This window comes from Chlorocebus sabaeus, chromosome 8, assembly GCF_047675955.1.
Source record: "Chlorocebus sabaeus isolate Y175 chromosome 8, mChlSab1.0.hap1, whole genome shotgun sequence".
Taxonomy (NCBI): Eukaryota; Metazoa; Chordata; class Mammalia; order Primates; family Cercopithecidae; genus Chlorocebus; species Chlorocebus sabaeus.
The window spans coordinates 100,838,005-100,854,127 of record NC_132911.1 but is presented as its reverse complement, the minus strand read 5'-3'; the positions used below and the strand labels follow the sequence as shown (position 1 = coordinate 100,854,127).

The following is a 16,123-nucleotide window of genomic DNA, read 5'->3' as shown; positions in this document are numbered from 1 at the left end:
TTTGGTCTTTTTACATAATCCCATACTTCTTGCAGGCTTTGTTCATTTCTTTTTCTTCTTTTTTCTTTTGGTTTCTCTTCTCGCTTCATTTCATTCATTTGATCCTCCATCGCTGACATTCTTTCTTCCAGTTGGTCGAGACGGTTACTGAAGCTTGTGCATTTGTCACGTATTTCTCGTGCCATGGTTTTCGTCTCTTTCATTTCGTTTGTGAGCTTCTCTGCATTAATTACTCTAGCCATCAATTCTTCCACTTTTTTTTCAAGATTTTTAGTTTCTTTGCGCTGGGTACGTAATTCCTCCTTTAGCTCTGAGAAATTTGATGGACTGAAGCCTTCTTCTCTCATCTCGTCGAAGTCATTCTCCGTCCAGCTTTGATCCGTTGCTGGCGATGAGCTGCGCTCCTTTGCCGGGGGAGATGCGCTCTTATTTTTTGAATTTCCAGCTTTTCTGCCCTGCTTTTTCCCCATCTTTGTGGTTTTATCTGCCTCTGGTCTTTGATGATGGTGATGTACTGATGGGGTTTTGGTGTAGGTGTCCTTCCTGTTTGATAGCTTTCCTTCTAACAGTCAGGATCCTCAGCTGTAGGTTGTAGCTGTAGGAGATTGCTTGAGGTCCACTCCAGACCCTGTTTGCCTGGGTATCAGCAGCAGAGGCTGCAGAAGATAGAATATTTCTGAACAGCGAGTGTACCTGTCTGATTCTTGCTTTGGAATCTTCCTCTCAGGGGTGTACTCCACCCTGTGAGGTGTGGTGTGTCAGACTGCCCCTAGTGGGGGATGTCTCCCAGTTAGGCTACTCAGGGGTCAGGGACCCACTTGAGCAGGGAGTCTGTCCCTTCTCAGATCTCAACCTCCGTGTTGGGAGATCCACTGCTCTCTTCAAAGCTGTCAGACAGAGTCGTTTGCGTCTGCAGAGCTGCTGCGTTTGTTATTATTTACTGTGCCCTGTCCCCAGAGGTGGAGTCTACAGAGACAGGCAGGTTTCCTTGAGCTGCTGTGAGCTCCACCCAGTTCGAGCTTCCCAGCAGCTTTGTTTACCTACTTAAGCCTCAGCAATGGCGGGAAATTTGTCTCTTTAAGACTGTTCTAGAGGCCAGGCGTGGTGGCTTATACCTGTAATCCCAGCACTTTGGGAGGCCAAGGCAGGCAGATCACTTGAACCCAGGAGTTGGGAGACCAGCCTGGGCAACATGGTGAAACTCTGTCTCTATAAAAAATACAAAAGTTAGCCAGGCATAGTGGTGCACACTCATAGTCCCAGCTACTTGGGAGGCTGAGACAGGAAGATTGCTTGAGGCCGGGCGGCAGAGGTCACAGCGAGCTGTGACTGTGTCACTGGACCCCAGGCCAGGCGACAGAGTGAGACCCTCTCTCAAAAAAAAAAAAAAAAAAAAAAAGACAGTTCCAGCTTGTGTTCCTGTAAGTAACCTCCTCATGACCACTCCCATTTCATAATTTTATCCCTGACCCCAGGGACTTACGACTTCTCTTCGGGATATTCACATGATAAATCACTGACCAGGGTAAATTAGCTTATGCTCAACCTCTTGCACAGGAGTCTTTGCATTAAGATAAAATATGATTAAAAGGAAGTACCCCACCCTCAAGGAATCCATCTCTAATGGTAAAATTTCAGATACCACAGGGTTTTAATAAGGAATTATTTGGATCAGGGAAGTTTTTCTAGTACAGGACTAGAACTAGAAGGATATTAGTAGTAATATTTGCCTTCTACTCTATTTCTCAAATTTTGATTATGAGATCATTTGTGCTACAATCACCAAAGATACCTCCTTAAAAAACATAACAAAACAATGGATTTTTAGGCCCAATTCCAGAATGACTAAATCAGAATCTCTGGGAGTGAGGAGCTTATAATTTAGAAACAGTAGAGGGATACAGATGGGTAAACAAATACAAGGTGAGGACTATTATCTCAGTTTTGGAAATCATCAGATTATACCTTGAACAAAAGCTTAAGGTTTCCATGCACAACCTGGCCTACCAGTATTCCTTGTGCTCTATTAAAGTAGAAATCTTATTTTAAATTGTTGGGAACATATAAGGAACATAACTTCATCTTTTGGTCTTACCAGGCACTCCAGCTTGGATCCAAAAGTTGATGTCTGTCCCTTCTCCATGGCTCAGGACCTGAGTGATATTGAGGGGCTGCAGCAGGCTCATAACCTCCTCCATGATGGCCCTGGCCTTTTCACTGCCAGTGAATTGCAGCCCAGTGGGTAAGAAGGTTCCCGTGTCAGACTCCATCACTAGGCTGTAGTTGGAAATATTTACCTAAACACAAGAGAAAGTTGTTTGGTTTTTATCTGTTGCTTCTGTGTTTTCTCCTTGGGAACTATCAAACAACAATTACCAAATACTTTACCTCCTCATGGCTGTGCCAAAACACATGTTGCTGTGCCTGACTTAGGGTCTGGTCTGCATATTATCTAACCATTCTGAGATGCACAATTACTCAGCCTAGGATTTGCCAAACTCAAGAGTTGGCTTGAAAGGATTAAAAAAATATAATGAAGGGAAATATAAAGCCCCATATCAAAGATGATCAGTTATTTCTACTAGCAATAATATTCTTTCAACTAATTTTCTTAAGTGTTCACTGTGTTCCGGTATACAATTCCTCCTATGTGGCAGGGATCTCCAGATAGTATTAGCCATGCTCAGAAAAAAGAAGGTATGCTCTGTGAACTTATTTCTTTGCACCTCTTCCCTCTAAATAGATATTCTATCTTATCTTAATTGTGAGTTCTGCTGAAGCTTAAAGACATCAAGCTGACAGGTTTGTCTTGGGGTTCTGATTTTGTTGTTGTTCCATCTGTTGAATCCCCAGGGAGGGAGGTAATAGAACAAGGCATGAAACACTGCTATCCCTGGTGTAAAACCGCAGTACTCTAATTCCAGGCAACTCTGCCAGGCCACTAGTTCATAAACTCTTTCCAAATAAAGTCTGGTAAGAAAGCACACAGTTATTTCATGTAGCCAATATTGTCACAGCATGAACTTAGAATATAATAGGCTCTTGACAGGTTGCACAGTTAAATTGCTACCCAGCCCTAAAACTTGCAACTTTAAGATCCTTCAAACTGGCCAGCTCATCTATTTCCCAGGAGCCATCCACATCTTTAAGACTTACCAACTGCCACCTTGGTTGACTTATTCCCAAGCTATCCTTGGACAAACACTACTACTCATTCCTCATTACTCACCTAGTAAAAAATCAATAACAACATTTGTACATTGCGTCCAGAGAGCTTTCACATTTGCAGTCTCCTTTGGTGCTCTTTGGTCACTCATAAAATAGACAAAGCAGTATTACTAATGTTGCTGTTTTATAGGAAAGGATCTAACAATCAGAGAGGTCAAGTGATTTGCTCAATGTCATACAGCTGGCAAATGGTAGTGCTGGCTCTGAAACTCCCTGCTTTCCAAGACTCCACACTACCTAGCATGGCACTGAAGGGTAAGCAATACTTATTCTGCATTTAGAATGATTTTCCACTTACATAACAATTTGGGGATTGCATAGCATTTTTTTTCTAAAACAGATTCCATTTTACAATGATTGCCTAACCTTTTGCTCTTGAAGTGTATTGTAGTTACAAGGGCAAGAGCAGTGACAGGTTCTAAAGAAAGATGTTGCCAGCATTTACTGAATGCAGGGCCCTGAGACACCAACACTTTTTGTTATTGTTAATGATGAGAAGGTTAACGATGCAGAAATCTGTTCATATTTCTGTATATGAACAAGTCTAAGGGACTTGTCTTCATGGTGATTTTCAGTGAAAGACCCAAAGCATTTATAATAAAAAGTGCCACCTCAGCTTTCAGCTGAGGTTATTGCATTATGGTAGCATTATTAGAGTTAATGATATGCAAAATATTTGCATTAATATCTTACATTCAGGGCTCGTTTAACTAGTACATTGATGCTAAGTCAGCAGGTTGACATGTAATTTGGCAGTCCTAAGCCTCTTCCCTTGTATGCCCTGCCATACCCACAACCCTAAACTTTTTCCCTCTCCTGCAAAAAGGAGAAAAGAAAGTTCATAATATATCTTGCAAATGAAAACAGAATTGAGCAATATTGTTTGTGAGGGTTTCCATGTTGCAGGCAGATCCCATTCTTCCAACAAGAAAATCAGGCAAAGTGCTTCTAATCATGTACTATGTAGGTTAAAATTGGAGCTACATGATAGGAAGAATCAATATCATTAAAATGGCCATACTGCCCAAAACAATTTACAGATTCAATGCTGTTCCTATCAAACTACCTATGACATTCTTCACAGAACTAGAAAAAACTATTTTAAATTCATATGGAACCCCAAAATAGCCCAAATAGCCAAGGCAATCATGAGCAAAAAGAACAAAGCTGGAGGCATCACATTACCCAACTTCAAATTATACTACAGGATTATGGTAACCAAAACAGCATGGTACTGGTACAAAAAATAGACACAAAGACCAATGGAACAGAGTAGAAAGCCCAGAAATAAGGCTGAACACCTACAAGTATTTGATCTTTGACAAAGCTGACGATAAAAGCAATGGGGAAACGGTTCTCCATTTAATAAAGGATGCTGGGATAACTGACTAGCCATACACAGAAGTTGAAACTGGACCCCTTCTCTACACCATATACAAAAATCAACTAAAGATTGATTAAAGACTTAAATGTAAAGCCCAAAACTATAAAAACCCAGAAGACAACCTAGGTATGCCATTCTGGACATAGGAACTAGCAAAGATTTCATGACAAAGATGCCAAAAGCAATCGCAACAAAAGCAAAAATTGACAGATGGAACCTAATTAAGAGTTTCTGTACTACAAAGAAAACTATCAACAGAATAAACAGACAACCTACAGAACGGGAGAAAAGTTTTGCAAACTATGCATCTGACAAAGATCTAATATCCAGCATCTGTAAGGAACTTAACAATTTACAAGAGAAAAACAACCCCATCAAAAAGTGACATGAACAGAGGCTTCTCAGAAGAAGACATACATGTGGCCAATAAGCATACAAAAAAAAGCTCAATATCACTGACCATTAGAGAAATGCAAATCAAAACCACAATGAGATACCATCTCACACCAGTCGGAATGGCTATTATTAAAAACTAAAATACACGCTGGTGAGGCTGAGGAGAAAAGGGAACACTTATACAATGTTGATGGGAGCGTAGATTAGTTCAACCATTGTGGAAAGCAGTGTGGCAACTCCTCAAAGACCTAGAGACAGAATTACCATTCAACCCAGCAACCCCATTACTGTGTATATACCAGTAAAGGGGGAATAGAAATCATTCTGTATTATAAAGACACATGCATGTGTATGTTCACTGAAGCACTATTCACAATAGCAAAGACATGGAATCAATCTAAATGCCCATCAATGATAGACTGGGTAAAGGAAATGTGGTATATACACACCATGGAATACTATGCAACCACAAAAATAATGAGATCATGTCCTTTGAGGGGACGTGGTTGGAGATGGAGGCCATTATCCTTAGCAAACTAACACAGAAATGGAAAACTGAACACCGCATGTTCTCACTTACAAGTGGGAGTTAAATGGTGAGAACACATGGACAGACAGAGGGAAACAACACACACTGGGACCTACCAGAGGGTGGACAGTGGAAGGAGGGAGAGGATCAGGAAAAATAACTAATGGGTACTAGGTTTAATACCCGGGAGAGAAAATAATCTGTACAACAAACTCTCATGACGCAAGTTTCCCTGTGTAACAAACCTGCACGTGTACCCCTGAACTTAAAAGTTTGTAAAAAGTGGAGCTAGTTAGCAGTTTGGCTGTTAGACCCAACATTAATGAGCAGCCTGGTGAGTTGGACACCACCCTGGGCTCAGTCTATTGTATTCCTGACTCAGCAACTGATACACTGGGCTTCCAAGGCTGGTGAATGGCCTCTCCCTCTGTCCCCAAGTCACGTTACCTTGGTCCTTGGCTTCTGCATCTGTAGGTTGGGACAAAAGCTTGAATAATGAGCCTGTCCATATGAAGCTTCAAGCACCTTTAAAGAAAGGCCTTTAAAGCAAAGAGAAAGTGGCTGCATGAATGGAAAACTATGGCTTCTAATAATGTGTTCATTAAGTGCTTCCTGGTCCTCTTTAACTACAAATGTATAGATGTCCTAGGGACAGGGGGCTTCACAGTTTGTGAATGTCATTGTGCAGTGTCACAGGATGTTGTCAGGAACATAGAGAATAGTGTAAATAAAGAAGGTTTCAAAGGTGCCCTCGGCTACATATGTGGCAGCCATTTTAGCGGAGAGATCAAGAGTGTAAGCTTCTGAATGATCCAGACTAGGTTTGACCCTCACATCAACCCATTTTTAGCTGTAATGGGGATGATAATGGTACCCAGCTCATGGAATTGTCAAAACAGTACATTGTAAAGGTTAGGGCATAACTAGCACTTGGTAAACAGTAGCATTACTGTTGTTACTGTTCTTGGCACTGAGCATCAACACTTCTCAGATTTTCAAGGATGGTCCCAATATAAGCCCTTTTGTTAGCTGATTACAGCGATGGTAGACAGCATTTCTGCGATATTTCCTACGAGCCAGACACTATGTGTAACATCTTACAGCTCATCCCATGAGTGTGCACGATCATTCCATCAGTGCTCTTATATTTCTCATCTCACAGATGAAGGAACAGGTTTAGTCAGGTTGACTAACTTTCCCACGGTTACCTTGCTAGTTAAGTGGTCCAGCCAGAATTCCACCCCAGAGGAATTCCTTCCACCTCCTCAGCAGTGCTCACAACCTCTCCACTGCTGGGTCTCCTGAAAGACACTTCTGTCAGGCCACAAGTCCTCATTTTTAATTCAGAAATACAAAGACTTAGTTAAATGCATAGATTAAAAACTTTTTTTCATGATTGTAACACAAGGTATACTTGGACAGAAGTTATTCCTGCTAACAAAGTAATTTGTTTAAGCCAAGAAAGAAATGAAAACAGAAACAAAAATCTCCTGCTCCACAATTTGCTTCCAACTAGAAATAAAAAGAGTAAAATAATAAAACATCTTTTCAAGCCAAATAAGACAGGATGTGTAGATATCAGTAAACCAGAATTCTGGCATAGGTATAGAAATGTTTGATTTCTATTCATGTAGAACTTTTTTAGTTGCTGCTTACATGATGGCAGCGTTCTATTGTTTTCTATTTATATATAAACATCTCCATATGTTTTCAATAAAGAACTAAGAAAACAAACCACCCACCATCCATGACACTGCTTTTTCTCTACATTTATGGAGTCATTATCTAATTGTTAGCACATGGTGAAGGAGTTGGGAAAATGTCTCTGCACAAAGAAACTGGAATGAATAGCTGTGTCACTGGGTTGTTAGAACTGCTGCCTCTCAGGAATATGTTGTCACAAACATCTTTCTTCCTTAGGGTGCTATGTGTGGGGACATACTCAATGTAGATTTGAAAAGCTGATTATAGCTAGTGACAGGGAGCACAGTAACGCTCATTTCACCCAACCCATTTTAGCACACATAACAAGATATTCATCCTCTTGTTTATAGGGTATAAGAAGAAACTAACTTCTAGAGGCTGAATGCTTTATTGCTGAGATAACCAGCACTGATTGAGACAAGCTGAGGCACATAGATGAAGAGGCTGAGCAGCTCAGTGATAAACTCAGATATTATCTGTAAACCCCCTACTTTGTTCTCTAAATAAAGAGAAGCAGCTCTTTATTAGGAGCCATGAAAACTGTCATTCATTACCATGTAATATACATAATATAATGTAGAGGAATATTCCAAGGTAACCTCTTAAGGTTAGATCATAGGATTAGTTAATATCTGCTCAGGGTTGAGGATTCATAATTTTGTCTTGTGCTATAATCACATGCTATAATACTTCTGTTCCTTTTTTTAAGGGTCAGGCTACTCTGCCAAAGAACAATTTGGTAACCATTAGCATTCTTTGGGTGCAACGCAAGATTCAAAAGAAGAGAAGTGTTTAAAATATATATTGCATGTTTTAAAATACTTACTTCCTAGTATAAACACAAGGATGATGTTTGTGTTTTTTGCTTTTATAAAATTCTAGGCTACTTTTCAGAAATATAGACCCAAGTTCAATAATATCTCCTCTCTCTCCAAATTTGGCTTCTTCTTTGTTTAAAAGTTTTTTATTTTCTCATAACCTAGAAAAAATAACCTATGAGACCACCATGAAAAAATAAACAAAATAAACATATTTTCTCATGTTTCTCAATATGTCTTTGATTTTGACTTAAAGTGACATTGAAGTCTCAAGATCAAGTGAAAAGAAAAGAGACTCCTATTTGAATTAATCATGTAGCCTCCTCGATTTATTCTTCAAAGAAGTAAACTCCACACTGACACAGGGCAATTTTAGTACGTCTTTCTTGCCCTGTAAAAGTAAATATTTTATAGATAACAGTGGTGATGCATTTGGTCAGGTGGTAGCTCAAAACAAGCTCTCAGAAGCAAATCATCTTACAATGTGTGTGCTCAGTTGCTGCAATCCTGTTTTGCAGTTCTGCCAGTGACCCTGAATTCCTAGTTTCGGTGGATGAAGGTGATTTCTTTACAGAGCTTCAGCTCAAACAATTAACATGATTAGATGATATGTAAAGAAGGTTCTCCTGCCATGCAAAGTAAAAAGATAGCCTTAACTTTCTGGTCAGATCTGCCTGAAGTCCAGACTTTTCCTTTTGACCGTTACTTTCAGTCTCCAGCACTCAGTTTTGAACAGCTTTGGGCACCCAAGGGAGAGCCAGGAAAGGGATGATAGCATAAATTATTTTATTTGATGGCTTAACTGGCTGCAGCTTGGGGAAATGGGCAGTCTTGGCTAAGTTACATTAGTACCAAAATTGCAGACAGAGTGGGAAACCTAACAGGTGCAGGAGCCTCTGAGGATCTAACCATCTTCTCACTCTACTTGTATTGTGGTTTAGCCACCATCGTACCTGGAGACAGGAATAGAATGAGTAGCTACTGGAGATCCCTTTCCAGACCTATCATTCTGTGTGTATGCACAGAGGTATTCTGTTCTGAGACACACCTCTGTTTTCAGGCAGTCCAATGTTTACAATGTCATTTGAAGCACTCTAGATCTTAGTGAATTCACCTCTTGTGCTTGTTAAGGTCCGTGGATAACCCTTAAATTTACCAAAAACACACGATCCCTGCATAAATGACACTATGGTAATAACAGTGAGCCAGAAGGCTAAAAATGTGGCATAAACATTAGCTAAAAAGAGTAATTTTATTTGTATTATATAGCAAATCTGACTGCATTTGATGTGCTTTTTTTAAAAAATGCAATATCCAGGATATTCGGTAGATAGACTTAAAAAAAGGCTTACATAGCAAATTAATATCTATCTCAGCTTCTAATTTTATTCTTTCATGTTGAAGCAATATAATAATAATAGAAGTAGTGGGACTCAAGAGCTCACAATTAAATTTCGATTCATTTAATGCTATATATTGGTCAAGTGTTTCATGCTACTGGTTTCATATTCATTTCAGTATGCTGTTGTAGAAGAGAAAGTGCCAACACAGCTGGTTTTGTAGGAGCAGACTTCCCTGCTTTTTTCATTCTCTATCCCTCTCAGTCACCTCTTCTAACAGGTTATCTGTCAGTCTTTCCTGTTATACCCACCACACTACAATTCTTCTCCAGGTTCAAAAGGCAACAACTAAATTGCCTGCATGAAGAACCTTTCCTTCATTTGACCATTTTCCTTTAACACTGTGACATGCTAAATAAGCTCACACATAAAGATGTGTTTCTTGTTTTTGATGACATTGTTGTACCAGCCAAGATAGTGCTTTCTGGTTGACCTCTAATGCCCTTCTCTTGGCTGGGAAGACTACAGCAGCTTGTTCAAGTCCCTTTCTAAGGTTATAACTGACAGCTAAGTTCACCTACCTATAAGTAGACAGGTTCTTTTAAAAAATATAGTACTCATCATTTTCTTGTCCTGCAAAAATAGACTATACTATACTCTAGAAACCAAATATTTACTCAATCCTAGGGTGTATTAGGGTGTATCATATTAAAACCCAATTTGTGAGTTTTTCTTTCTCTATAGCCTACAGACAAGTACTTTCAGCATTTCTGGATTTTGACAATATCCCCATATGCCTTATTTGATCAAGTACTCTTTACCAATATCAGTAAAGATGATAAATACAGCTTTAGAAATAATTATGTTTTCTTAGGCGGGCCTTTCCTTCTTTTTCAAAAGAAAATTAGCAGGTTTGAAACCTTATGAAAAACAAAAGTACCAAAATAGGAACTTCAGGGCTCTTGGTCTGCTCAAATGACTTCATGCCCTACTTCTGCCCAAGCCTTCTGTGACTACCATCCATACCCCTCTCTAATTTGTTGGCCTATTGCACTTCATTCAATTTTTCTTAATATCTGCCTTGCTCCTACAAAAATTTAAGGCTTTCTACAAGAAAATATCCTAATGCTGTACTAAAAGAGTAGGTAAATGCACTAGAACTAAGAAAATGCCATGAACACAGGAATCACATGTGTGTGGATGTCTGCCATATCTCTGGATTAAATAACAGAACTAAGCACATAGTAGGTGCACAATAAATGTTTAAGGCAAAGGAAAAGTCAAAATTTGGAACAGTTTGACACAGCGTCAATTGCAACTTGAGGATGTAATTTAGCTCTAGCTTGTGGCTGCCAATGTAAGAGGGTGATTGATGTATTACTGAGCTCTCATTATCTAGGAAGAGAAAGTGCACCACCAGCTCCTTGAAAAAAGCAATATTTTTTTTCTAGCACTCAATTCTAAGAGTAATTACATGGTTCTTTATATGAAGAACACTGGACAAAATAATGGACACAGTCTCCAATAACAGTTTTACAAAAGATGCAGAAACACTTTTCCTAACACTATTTCCTATATATTGATCCTCCATTAAAGCCAAAAGCAAAATATTAAGTCACATTTCAGGAAATGTGTTTTTTTCAGGAAGCAAAATGTATTTATTCAACAGTTATTTTGACATAAACTGAGTGATAGGGTGACTATACATTTCTGTTTGTCCTAGGAAGTCCCAGTTTACATCCCCTGTTTTGGTGTCAATTGAGCCTCCTTTCTCTTGCAAACATTTCCTGGTTTTAATAATAAATCATATTTCCCACCTACATATGAGGGTATCTGTATATGAAGATGACTAAGAGAGGGTTGTTTTCCTAAAGGAGGGGAGGGTTTACTAGCAGAGGCAATAACTGGCTAATACATTAAATGTGATGAGTTCTATGAATATGTACAAAGAAGGAAAAGCAACTACTGAAAAGTGTTGGCAAAAGCTTGGTAAAAGAGGTGATGTTTGGCCTCAGCAAGTACCCTAGATTGAAAGTTTTCCCATGAGAGCAGGGATCTTGTTAGTTCATCAGCATATTCTCAGAACCTAGCTAACAGGCACTCAAAAATACTTGTCAAATGAACAAATGACTTTATTTTAAGCATCCAACTAATGTTGTCCAGAATGCAGCTTTCCAAGAGAGGATCAGCACTTAGGCAATCTCTAAAAGGATAAATATAAGCATGTTCTGTAGAGCATCTCACTTTCAAACATTAGTTGCCCCTCCTAGAATTTTTGTAGGCATTAGTGAAAAATTTAAAATGGAAACCATTAGTGAGCAACAAATTTCAAATCTGTGATGGAGCTGCACTTGACATTTGTTTACTCCTGGAAATGCTTTCTTCCCTTGGCTTCTGGAACCTCAGACTCTTGGCTCTTTTTATGCTTTACTGGATGATCCTTCCCATTTTTCTTGGAAAATGAATGGAAAATAATAGTTACCCTCTCACAACACCCCTGTCTCCTGTCCAGTGGAAGTTCAGCTTCTGTGTTTTCAATGCTGTGATCGTTGGTTTTGCTCTCCAGGGAATATAGTGCCTTAGAGGCTCTGTCTCTTCATCTTGAAGATCCCCTGGTCCTAGGGTCTATATTATCCACAAGCCTCCTTTATCACATCGTCATGACCCTCACTGGAATCAGTCTCTCTGAACTGTTTTCTTCCTTCTCCCAATGTCTCAATCCCCTCTCTATATAATAGAATAATAAAAATAATAAGAAGAAAATTGTTATTTTCTTTCTCATTTTTCTCATCATCCTGATCAATTGACATTGGGGTGCTCAGAAACAGACTAAAGGCCTCTTCTTTTCTCTATCACACTTTCTCTGTTGGAACCCTTATTTAGGCTCATGGTTTTAAATAAATCCATACGGTGGTGAGTTCCAAATTCATATTTTCATGCATCTCCTGAATTCTAGACTCATGTCCAACAGCTACTCAATATCTCTACTTAGATGTCTACAATTGCGTATTAGTTTCCTATTGCTGCTATCACAAATTACCACAAAGTCACGGACTTGTAACAACACAATTTGTGTGTGTGTATGTGTTTGTGTGTTTTGAGACAGGGTCTCACTCTGTCACCAAGCCTGGAGTGCAGTGGCATGATCGTGGCTCCCTGCAGCTTTGGCCTTCCAGGCTCCAGAAATCCTCCCCACCTCAGTCTCCTGAGTAGCTGTGACTACAGGTGCACCACTACACCCAGCTAATTTTTTTGTGTTTTTGTAGAGACAAAGTCTCGCCATGTTGCCCAGGCTGGTCTCGAACTTTTGGGCTCAGGCGATCCACCCACTTTAGCCTCCTAAAGTGCTAGGATTATAGGCATGAGCCACTGTGCCTGGCCTAAAAATTTATTCTCTAACAGTTCTGGAGGTTGTAAGTCTGAAATAAGCCTTGTAGGGCTAAAATCAAGGTGCTGGTAGAGCTGGTTCCTTCTGGAACTCCTCTCTTGCTTATACACCCAAAATGCAATCTATCAACAAATCTTGTTGGCTCTGTTTTCAACATAGACCTACTCTCTCTGACAACTTCCCATCAGTTCCACTGCTCTGACTCTATCCAAGCGACCACCAGCTTTCACCTGGAGCACTGCAGTACCATCCTGTCTCCCTATTTCAGCCCTTGCCGTCCTTCAGCCTATTTAAAAAAATGGGAGAAATGATTTTGGTCAGGTAGAATCTGAGGGCAAGAGTTGAATTATTTATTTGGCTTTATGACTAAAGAAGCTTCATATTGTCTACAAAAAGTGGAATTGAACCTCAAAAAGGCTGAACAAGTTAGCCACAAAACTGTCTCTATCCAATTACATCAGCTGACTTACTGAAGGAAAGGTGGTGCATTCAATGGCTTTAGGAACTGGTGGCAACAATAGCCCCAGAGAAAGGAGAGAGGGGATTGAGACATTGGGAGGAGGAAGAAAACAGTTCAGAGAGACTGATTCCAGTGACGGTCATGACGATGTGATAAAGGAGGCTTGTGGATAATACAGACCCTAGGACCAGGGGATCTTCAAGATGAAGAGACAGAGCCTCTAAGGGCACTATATTCCCTGGAGAGCAAAACCAACAATCACGGCACTGAAAGCATAGAAGCTGAACTTCCACTGGACAGGAGACAGGGGTGTTGTGAGAGGGTAACTATTATTTCCATTCAGATGGAGCATTTATATGAAGAAAACTCCATGCCTATGGCTATCTGTAGACTTCTCCCCTGAACTCTACACTTAAAACATTTTGTTATTTCAATAAATTTAGGGGTACAGTGGTTTTTTGGTTACATGGATGCATTGTATAGCAGTGAAGCCTGGGATTCTGGTGCACCCATAACCTGAATAGTCTACATTATACCCAATAGGTAGTTTTTCATCCTTCATTCACCTGCCACTCTCCCCCTTTCTAAGTCTCCAATATCCATTATACCACTCTGCATATCTTTGCATACCCATGGCTTAGCTCCAACTTATAAGTGAGGACAAGTGGTATTTGGTTTTCCATTCCTGAATTACTTCACTTAGAATAATGGCCTCCAGTTCCATCCAAGTTGCTGCAGAAGATATGATTTCACTCTTTTATGGCTGAGTAGTATTCCATGGTGTATAGGTACCACATTTTCTTTATCCACTCACCTATTGATAGACATTTAGGTTTATTCCATATCTTTGCAATTGTGAAACATGCTGTGATAAATGTACATGTGCAGGTGTCTTTTTGATATAATGAGTTCTTTTCCTTTGGGCAGATACCTAGTAGTGGGATTGCTGGATAGAATGGTAGATATGCTTTTAGTTCTTGGAGAAATCTCCACACTGTTTTCCATAGAGGCTATACTAATTTACATTCCCACCAGCAGTGTATGAGTTCCCTTTTTACCATATCCATGACAACATCTATTGTTTTTTGATTTTTTAATAATGGCCATTCTCGCAGGGGTAAGGTGGTATCTCACTGTGGTTTTTATTTGCATTTGTCTGATGATTAGTGATGTTGAACATTTTTTCATATGTTTGTTGTTGGCCATTTGTATATCTTCTTTTGAGAAATGTCAATTCATTGAACTCTTTGCCAAGCTGCCTACTAGACCTCGCCACATGACAGTCTGATATCTTAAACTTAACATGTTCAAACCTGTACTCCTTACCTCCCCCTTTCCCCCCCGCCTAACTCCCCTCATTTCAGTTGTTTGGGCCCCAAACTGTCAGGTTACACTTGACTCCTCTATTTCTCTCATACTCCATATGCAATCCACCATCAGATCCTGTTGGCTCCTTCCTTAAAATATTATCTGCAGTCTGACAACTTGCTATGTCTTCCATAGCTATCATCTTGTTCCAAACTACCCTCTTGTCTTGCCTAGACTATTATTTTTCTTCCATTCTGGTTCCCCTTTAGTCTATTCTCAACGAAACACCCAGAATGATTATTTTAGAAAGTTAATTCAGCTCATGTTTCTCCTATGCTCAAAAGCCTCCCATAGTTCCAATCTCACTCAGAGAAAATGGTCCATGGGGCTTGACTCTGCCTGGGCTTCTTTACATTGACTTCTTGTCCTACTGCTTTCCTTTCACTGCTCCATTTCAAGCACATTGGCTTCCTCCCTATCCCCTGAATGTCAAGCATGGTCTCCAGCAGCACCTTTGGGACAACTCTCCACCTTCCCTAGAATGCCCTCCTCCAGATATCCTCTCCTCTTCATCCTTTCTGGTCTTAACCAAATATTACCACCTCCATAAAGTCTGCCTCGTTCCTCTCTATCAAAAATTAAAACAGCCCCCTCCTCATGTACCCTGTCTCTGCTCCATCTTATTTTTCTCCTTAGCAGTTATTTTCATCTAACATACAATTTTACTTATTTATCCAATTTATTATCAGTCTTGATTCACTAGAATGAAAGCAAGATGTGGGCAGACCTCAAAACACTGCCTGACACTTAGTAGGCTCTCAGTAAACATGTGCTGAGTGAATGAATAAATATATGCATGTATGTGTGTGTTTAAACACATATGTGTGTATATTTGTATATGTGAACCCATGCGAGCATGTAACTAGATGCCATTTTGGATGATGGTGGTGGTGGTGAAGATAATGATGATGTTGATGATGATGCTCGTGTTGGTGATAAAATGACATCAGTTTTTCAGAATCTGTTTTCCTGTTTTGCTTTTTAAAAAAATTTTCTCAAGAAAACCTACAGTTCCACAATTAAAGTTATTAGCTGAATCTTTACTGTGTATGTTATAAAGCACTTAATAATATACAAATGTTTACAACATCCATTATAAGTGCTAAAAACAAATACTTTCCAGAAGGATACATAGAGTGATAGTGATTTTTTTTAAGTGGCCATAAATTATCAAAATACAAGTGAAACTTCAAAGGTCCCTTCAATAATGGAATAAGATGCTCTTATTTTGGAGGCTAGGTGGTAAAGGTCTGCTCCTTCATAGGTGAAAACGGGGCTGAATATATTCATCATCATTTCGCTATCAAAGATGAGATTCTGCCATATGTCAGACTCACCAAAATAACATGGCCATCACTCAGGAGGAAAAGGGGATGAGCAACAGTAACTGAACTGACCACATAGAATTTTAAAAATATTAAATATATAATATTTAAAACTGTATCTTTGTTGTGCTAAAGGTAGCACATCATGAGGCTTACAATGCCTGTGTAATCAGTAAGACTCAA

At 39.5% G+C, this 16,123-nt stretch overlaps 2 protein-coding genes across 5 annotated transcripts in view; one reads left to right on the top strand and one right to left on the bottom strand.

Annotated features, from left to right (window-relative positions):
- CPQ (carboxypeptidase Q) overlaps positions 1-16,123 on the bottom strand; it is a 509,668-nt gene that overhangs the window by 79,800 nt on the left and 413,745 nt on the right. For both annotated transcript variants that reach the window (XM_073018231.1, XM_008001157.3), the window contains one exon: positions 2,096-2,297. In XM_073018231.1, coding sequence (XP_072874332.1) covers positions 2,096-2,297 — 202 coding nt within the window. The remainder of the gene's footprint in view (positions 1-2,095; positions 2,298-16,123) is intronic.
- TSPYL5 (TSPY like 5) overlaps positions 1-16,123 on the top strand; it is a 321,910-nt gene that overhangs the window by 206,454 nt on the left and 99,333 nt on the right. The window lies entirely within an intron of this gene.